This window comes from Charadrius vociferus, unplaced genomic scaffold, assembly GCF_000708025.1.
Source record: "Charadrius vociferus isolate BGI_N301 unplaced genomic scaffold, ASM70802v2 scaffold291, whole genome shotgun sequence".
In the NCBI taxonomy this organism is placed as follows: domain Eukaryota; kingdom Metazoa; phylum Chordata; class Aves; order Charadriiformes; family Charadriidae; genus Charadrius; species Charadrius vociferus.
Genome location: NW_009646958.1, coordinates 1,126,565 through 1,134,967, shown reverse-complemented (window position 1 = coordinate 1,134,967; position 8,403 = coordinate 1,126,565). Strand labels below are relative to the sequence as shown.

Genomic DNA, 8,403 nt, shown 5'->3' with positions numbered 1-8,403 from the left:
AACGATCCAGCTCTTAGGAGAAACCTGAAACAGTTAATCTTGGAGTGTATGTCACTGGACGTGTAAGTGCAGAAAGGAAAGAATTCTGGCTTTGTCTAGATCAAGTGTTCCATAACTAATGCTGCATTGTCCAGGCATTTCAAGTGGTTTTTTTCCTTGCTGCTTTTTTGGTGACTCAAAACCCCCAAACCCAACGTATTTGGTTCCAGAAGCTTGTCCTGGAGATGTGTAGTATCTCCCACTTGTTCTGCTGGTAAAGGTCTCTGTCAGATACCTAGATATATTAAACAGGTTTTCTCATCCTGTTAGAAAATTGGGAAAGAAAAAGCCCTGAACTATCCAGACCTCGTTTACAAGTATTAGATGAAGGCTGCTATTGCAAGTCTTTCAAAACCAATCCCCTTATACAAGCATTTAATTTTAATACCTACGTTATTCTAAAATTCCTGGAGCTTTTTAATAAGCAATCTCAGTGAGAAAGATCCAAATTTCTAAATTAACATCATAAAAAATATCCATGTGTTCAATTTACTGAAATATTCAATGCCTTATTTTTTCAAAGCATTTTTCTTTTTCTTTCTTCTACCTGAAGCTTTTTAGAGGATAGTGGTGAGAACACAGTTTCACACTGTAATATATGCACACCAAATCTGAAATAGTACTATTAGTTAATTTATTTCCAAGACTGATGTTCGTAGCCTGTTGACAGCAGCAAACTTTGTTTTTTCCCTAGGTGAGCGAATCCGGTGTTCACAGGCCCCACGTAGCAGGTATACACGGCAGAAGCAACGACGGCGCTTATTCCTTGGTTCTGGCAGGAGGCTATGAAGATGACATAGTAAGTGAATCTTGATTATTTATGTCTGAGAACCAAACTAACTTGCTGTGAAAACAAAGACTTGACCTTAATTACTTTTTACTCTATATCACACATTTACCCATCTTGACGGTACTTACGTTCTTCAGAAGAAAACTAGGCAAAGGAATACTACAACCCAGTAACATGTGCCAACTGGAGAAATTGGATCATTGAAATTAAATTTAATATCTGTATGTCAGCTTTTAATCCAAGAGTCCTTAGCTGCCTTTTCAGGGTCTCCATCGTATCCACAGTTTGAACAGGCTCACGGTGTATGTTGCCAGATCTTCATGTGTCAGGGGAGTGTTCAGAACAAAACGAGGGCCGAAAGTCCTGCTTCTAAATACACCTTTTGGTCCTGTTAGCCAAACCTAACCCGTGCTAGCCTCTACCAGGCTCTACTGCTCATTCTTCTTGCAGATCACCGATGTGTTCCTAGCCTGCATCTTCTTCACCCGGTGTGTGGGTTAAATCTCATGTAAAACAGGTAGCCCCAAATCCCAGTAGCCGTTCCTAGTCTTAATTCTGACCGCAAGGTCATGTGGCAGTGCGAGTGCTGAGGCACGAGTTACATGATCCTTCTCTGGAACGTGCCCCCGAACTTCCAAGCAGATCCCGTGCGAGAGGTGTGCTGCTCCCTTGGCAGAGGTCTCTTTGTGCTGTTACAGTGTGTGACGGGACAACAGTTGTCACCCTGACTCTTCTCTCTTGGCAACGTAAGGGAGGACCACAGACTAACCGAGTCTGGCAGCTTAAACAGAGGAAGCATCTTTCCTTTTTTCAGAATACTGTACTAAAGCTACATGGTTAAAATTCTCTTCTGCTTTTATTGAATTACTTTTGTGAATGTGTTGAAACCATCCATATACGTTTCAGGATCATGGAAATTCCTTCACATATACAGGGAGCGGAGGGCGTGATCTTTCTGGAAACAAACGCACAGCGGAACAGTCTTGTGATCAAAAACTCACCAATATGAACAGGTCAGCAACAGTCGCGCTCTGTTCCTAACCTTGGTAGCTGGCAATTGTCAACCTGAAAAATTGTTTGTCCTGTTTCCAAAAGAAACTGGCTAAGTGGAAAAACTACCCAAATTAGGTTTCAACTGTGGTGTAGGCTGCAGATCAGTCACACAATAGAAATGCTTCTTACAGTGGCCTGTTAATGAAACAGAATTGTAAATGGTATTAGTGTTGCATTAAATATTGACTGAAATTTAAAGAACAGAAAAGTAAATTAGTGTAGATGGTTTCATACTCTCTCCTGAAGACCTTTGCAGGCACTGATCACCTTGGGAGACCAGATCATTTGTAATTCTGAACCGATACTCTTACAAATAAGTGTGGACTTGAGTGGAGGAGGTGGTCTGTGCAATTACATTAGGGTAATGTAGTGAATAATCAGTGTATTTAAAATGTGGTCTCCAGTCAGGAGGCTCAAGTACCATCTCCCAGAATTCTTAGTGTTGTACAAGATACTTGAAAGTGTTACTAGTTAAGATAAACAAACAGCCTGGCTACATCCTTTTTCCTCGGAAGAGATTCAGAAGGGGCCCCTTCTGTGCCTGCAAAGCGGCAGTAGTGTCCAGTTTGTCGGTAGCCATTGCTGTGGTTCAGCGCAGTGCCAGTACGCCGCTACCCTTAGTATTGTACTCAACTGTACCGGTGCGCTGCTGTGAGTAAAATAGTGTAGTTCATTACTTCTTAGGAGATGTTTTACTGTGTGAGCTTTGCTTTGCTCTGTCCTCCCTCTGATTCTGAATTGTTCCGCCTGGTAAATATGTGAAGTTGATTGTACTTTCTCTTGCAGAGCTCTGGCTCTAAACTGCAGTGCTCCCATCAACGACAAAAACGGAGCTGAAGCCAAGGACTGGAGAGCCGGAAAGCCAGTCCGAGTCGTGAGGAATGTAAAAGGAGGCAAACATAGCAAATACGCTCCTGTAGAAGGGAACAGATATGATGGAATATATAAGGTAAGAAGGATTTGAATCCGCCTACTGAATTAAGAAAAGATAATTTGGTTATGGCCACTGGGTTTTTATAGTGTGTGATGGACCTGCATCTGACTCTTTTAGGTTGTGAAATACTGGCCTGAAACAGGGAAATCTGGATTTTTAGTGTGGCGTTACTTACTTAGGAGGGATGATGAAGAACCTGCTCCTTGGACCAAAGAAGGAAAGGACAGGATGAAAAAGCTTGGCCTAACAATGCAGGTACTCTTCTGGAACATCACCAGGGTTCCCCTGGACCATGAACCCACGGATAGCAGGAATTCTTCTATTGTACATTCTTACTGAGGATGATCCTTGCGTGAGAATAGAGACGGCCCCCCTGAGACTGAGGGGGACACAAGTGCTTTCAGTCTTGTGGGTTGTCGGGTTTTTTTTACATCAGGAGGCCAAATTGACAAAACCCACTTTCTTGTACAGAATTTCCATAGTCTGAATACAAGCTTTGCTAGAGCAGGGATCTATCGCTTAAAATAGAGCCCCTGGAGCACCAGGGCTGGTTCCACCAGAGGTGGTTCTTCTGACCTGTGATAGTCTGTAAGTCTGTGAACGGGTGTGTTTGCATTGGATGTTTTTTGTTTTGTGTTTTCCTGTAGTATCCTGAAGGGTATTTGGAAGCTGTTGCAAACAAAGATAAGGAAAAAGAAAATAATGGAGATGATGAGTTTGATACCCCGGGGAAAGGAAAGAGGAAAAGGAAATCAGCAGGTTTGTGGAGTAGGCAAGTGGATATAGAAAGCCTTGTAGGTTTTTGTGCATTTTATCTAGTTACTCTTTTCTGGTTGCTGGCTGTTTGTTTGTTTAAGAAGTCATTGTGTTTTCTTTCAGGTGGGGAGGAAAAACTCATTACCTCCCCTACAGGGACTCCAAAGAAAACTAAAGTTGAGCCATACAAGCTGACATCTCAGCAAAAATCTCTTATAAAAAGTGATGAAGCCAATGAAAAACTGTGGAATGAAGTACTAGAAGCTCTCAAAGATGGACCGGTATGTCACACTTCTCTTTACAGAAATAAAGTAATTAATTGGTGTACTATCCCTAGACACTGACCTCTTGGCTGGATAAAGAAACAGCCTCAGAGCTATAGCATTTTCTTTCAGTGTAGACATCCACAGCATAAATTTAAAGTACTATATTTGAAGTCAGTAAGAAGGATAAGAACTTGTTAATGTGACTATTTTTTTTTCCTTGCTGAACTTCATGAAAAATTTTCTACGTCTGAAGCAATCCCTTGCGTTTCATGTCGGGTGGCTTTTTTTTTTCCTGGTGTAGCTTTCAGAGAGTAGTAGCAGCAAGTTGATTCACGTGTTGTTTTTACAGAAATTCCTAAATAAAGTTGAAGAGGCCTTCTTGTGTATTTGCTGTCAGGAGGTTGTGTTCCGGCCAGTCACGACTGTATGCCAACACAACGTGTGCAAGGTGAGCGAGCGATGCAACGCTTCTGTCGAGTTCTGTGGGGCCAGCAAGCCCTGAGCTGACTTGTTCAGTGGCGAGGGGGAGGCAGCGGGGGTGTACCTAGGTTTGGGATTTTTTGCCAATAGTTAGTCTGTTAGCGTGAGGCAGGTTTATATTTTAAAACTTTTTGATTTGATGAAAGTTCTTTGGCATAGAAAAGTCTGTGCTTTAATGTGTTCCACTATTGTTGGGCTACTATCCGCTTCTTTTAAAAGATGACGAGAGCTTCTCTGCAGGCTCTGTGCTGCTGCTAGGTGATGCTGACGGATTGCACAGGGTTACAGAGAGTATGGCGTCTTGTTTTGGTTTTTTGAAGAATGATGTGAAGTGGTTTTTGCAGAAGCTCCAACAGCCTTTAACAGCTGCAGCGGAATTCTTGATCTTTAGAAATTTAATTGACTGAAATAACTCTACCATATACCTAAATACTGTGTCCGTGACTAATGCGCTCTGTTGAAGTGCATGTGCTACTGCACGTACCGGAGGACGTTTCCTCTCCAGCGGCCGGCCTTGCATTGCTCTCGGCCTTTCGCGGCTCTTGTCGATACCTGGCTGAACTAGGATAGAAAAGGAATCTCATTTTCTCCATTGTGGGCTTTGTAGAATAAGCTCAACGGCACGTCTCCGTTTCTTAACCAGTTCTTTTTTTGTTCTTCACCAGGACTGTTTGGATAGATCCTTCAGAGCTGATGTGTACAGTTGTCCAGCCTGCCGCTACGATCTTGGCAGAAATTATACCATGCAAGTGAATGAGACGCTGCAGACCATTCTAAGTCAGCTCTTTCCTGGATATGGCAATGGACGGTGATTTTGTAAAGCACTTCTAATTTTCTTTTATTCAAACTTATTAATGAGTTTTCAATGGGCTTAATTTAAAAAGAAAAAAAAGTAGTCTGTGTTCTCCCAGACCCCTAAAAAAGTTTAATGTCTTCCTTGTTTTTAAAAAAACTATAAACTTCAAGGAGAATCCTTTTGTATGTTCGTGGGTTTTGTTTTTGTTCTAAATGTTGAACTTTGCATTTTTGCTGCCCCCCACCCTCTCAAAACTGCCATTCATCAGCACAGAATTATTTTCTTTTTTTAATAGATTTACAAACTGCTTCCGGTAAGGCTGCTAACGATTATGGCAGTTCTCAAAGTGCCCCCTCTTTCTTTTTTTTTTTTTTTATTATTATTATTATTCAAAAAAATGGCTTGGTTGCTAGAACAATCTTCAGTGTTTGGGGATTTGGCCATAACAGTAGACTCGTGCATCACCTTGGCAGCATTTTGATGCTCAATTTGTACAAGATGGTTCCTGGCTTATGATCTTTTTACCACAAGTGGGTATTTGGTTCTTTTTTTTAAAGACTTGTTTGTTGTTTTTTTTTTTATACATTTGACAAACTTATCAAAAGCCATTTCCTTCTAATCGGAAGGAAAAAAGATCGGAAAAAAAAATAAATAATAAAGCTGCTTGTGTATAGCCAAGTGGTTGGAGCAATATGAAGTACTACCTCAGCTGGACTTCTTTCTTATTGGGGAACTATTTGTTCAGCCAGGTGCTGTCTTCTATCCAGAAATGCCATTGTGGAATATACTAAAGCCATTCTTAAGTGCCTTTTGTCCTTTTCTGAAAGACTGGGCTCTGAATCACCAGATATATATTTTTCATAAGCACTGAATTGTTTAAACTTGCCAACCGGATTTTATTCTTTGAGTAAAATATAACACTGTAGCTGTATATGATTAGTACGGATTTGCAAACTTTCAGGTTTCCTCCTAATGCTAGGTGTATTATGGTAACATGACTTTTTTTTTTTTTTTTTCCTTTATTTTGCTGCGTTTCTACCTGGAAATGGAGAATAACCAATTCTGACTTTTTTTATGAAACATTTTGTTTATTGTACATGACACCGAGAAGGCGTACTTTTGTGAATGGGTTGTCTTTTTCTAACAGAAACAAAGTTTGCAGTTTAATACCTCAACAAGACAGGGATGCTTTTAATCATACTTTACTGCAGACAGACTGGAACACATGTGCCTATTGTTGGTTTTCTTAACTCTTACCCTTTTTAAAATTATAATGTTAATATGTTAGGGAAAAAAATGCGTTTTATAGGGATTTTTTGCTGAATTTGTCAATTTTTTGTACAATGTGCAAGTTGAAGTTCTCAAAATAAATATCTTTTCAGATGAAAGCGTTGACTGTTTTCCTTTAATTCTTTTTACCTGAAGCAGGTTTCTAAACCTAATTGCTTGTGCAGGAATTTGTATTTGTGTTCCATTATGCAAAGCCTCTTATTTTCTAAGACCTATTATTTTCAATATGATTTATGATTATTATTATCATTAATTGTTATTTATTTATGATATTATGCTACAAAGAAATTGGAAAAATACTAATTGCATATTCTTGTCTTCAAAATATCTGCTTCTAGGCACTAGTGAAAAAGGCATATGTTTAACTAAAAAAAAACCCAAAGACTTCCAGAATCTCTCGCTTTTTGAGGCATAACTTATTTCTACAGAACTAAAATCCAGGTAACAACTGGCAATTGGAATTGCCTGCACATTCAGTGAATACGACCAACATTGTTAATACTGCCACGTCATGCGTCATATTGGAGGTGTTTGTAGCAAGTGGTGTGAGCATCTCCATCAACGTACCGAACCAGGGGAATAAATCAAAACACTGAGGTTTTCATAAACAAATGCAGATGAAGTAAATGAAGAAAACATACAGGCATTTAAAATGTTGAAAAGAAAAGGTGTGGAATTGTGCAACTGCTGCTTAATCTGCCCTCTTAAACTTACTTTAAAGGTTACTGTTAACATTAAACACTTTCAATTTCAGGTATTCAAATTTCATTGAAAGCATCCTTCCACGTTTTGATCTATATTGTGATCAGAAGAATTTGGGGTGACTGGGTGAAATGGAGGAAGTGTGTGTGTATTTAAATTGAAAGAACCATTGCAATGACTTCCTTAGTATATTTCTTTTGTTATTATTTGGAAAACAAACCTTGTTTTCCTACATAGGTTTCAGTGTACTGTTCTGAGTGTTAGTGTTTATTTAGCATGAATTATAAGGTGTATAGTTTGCAGAGAAATTCTAATTTGGGGCTTGCAGATCTCAACACAAAGCTCTACTAGGAAAATCATTGTGCTGTAAAGTGAGCTGGTGTGTGGCTTTGCATAGGAAGGGATTGTGTATTTTACTGGTAGAGGTTATCTCCTTCAAACCCCGCCTAGACGCCATCCTGTCCAACCTGCTCTAGGTGACACTGCTTTGGGGGGGGGAGGTTGGACGAGATGATCATTCTGACGTGATTCTGTGATTCGTAGGACGATACTTCATTCCCTGTACATACTTGTGCACGTTTACATTATGAAATTCTGCAGTAAATATCCAATATCTGATTTGGTAAAAAGTGTTTTGTATATAAAGAATTGGGAAGCGAGAATAACAATGCTGCAAAAAAACAGTGCAAGGATCTTTCTTCTATTTTGGGAATTCCCATCTCACTTCCCAGCAAGTGTATGGACTCTATGGTCTGCACGGTTTAATTGAGCACAAATTGGAAAATACCCCTGATAGTTCTTTATCCTGGCAGGCTTCCACGGTCCTGTGATTGCAGCCCATTTGAAACGAGTTCTCTGTTGTGTGGTGCTGGACTGGGCTCTGAGAAGGCAGCGGGAACTGGGGAGTATGGGTACTCCCCTCGACCCACAGCATCTCTGTGGCGCTGACAGGAGCACAGCACCCACCCCCTGTCCAAACTCGGTCAGTACTGCTGTGTCGGCTGTGGGGGAACCAGGAGGGTGCCGGGGGGATGGGAACAGTCTGTTTCCAGCGGTGCCCAGTGACAGGACAAGAGGGAACGGGCACAAAGGTGACCATCGGCAGTTCCATCTCCACCTGAGGAGGGCCTTCTCTGCTGTGAGGGCGGCAGAGCAGTGGCACAGGCTGCCCAGAGAGGTGGGGGAGTCTCCCCCTCTGGAGCCATCCCAAACCCGCCTGGACGCCGTCCTGTGCCACTGCTGGAGGTGCCCCTGCTCTGGTGGGGGTGGGATGGGGGAGCTCCAGAGGGCCCTTCCA

General features: G+C 41.1%; 1 protein-coding gene across 1 annotated transcript in view; it reads left to right on the top strand.

The window, feature by feature from the left end:
- The window catches only part of UHRF1 (ubiquitin-like with PHD and ring finger domains 1), a 9,482-nt gene extending 4,241 nt beyond the window's left edge, over nt 1-5,241 (top strand). The window contains exons 8-16 of the mRNA XM_009895183.1: nt 344-356; nt 734-838; nt 1,736-1,842; nt 2,669-2,831; nt 2,934-3,071; nt 3,464-3,575; nt 3,696-3,853; nt 4,188-4,286; nt 4,984-5,241. Of these exons, the coding sequence (XP_009893485.1) occupies nt 344-356; nt 734-838; nt 1,736-1,842; nt 2,669-2,831; nt 2,934-3,071; nt 3,464-3,575; nt 3,696-3,853; nt 4,188-4,286; nt 4,984-5,130 (1,042 nt within the window). The 3' untranslated portion in view covers nt 5,131-5,241. The remainder of the gene's footprint in view (nt 1-343; nt 357-733; nt 839-1,735; nt 1,843-2,668; nt 2,832-2,933; nt 3,072-3,463; nt 3,576-3,695; nt 3,854-4,187; nt 4,287-4,983) is intronic.
- Nucleotides 5,242-8,403: the final 3,162 nt, after the last annotated feature.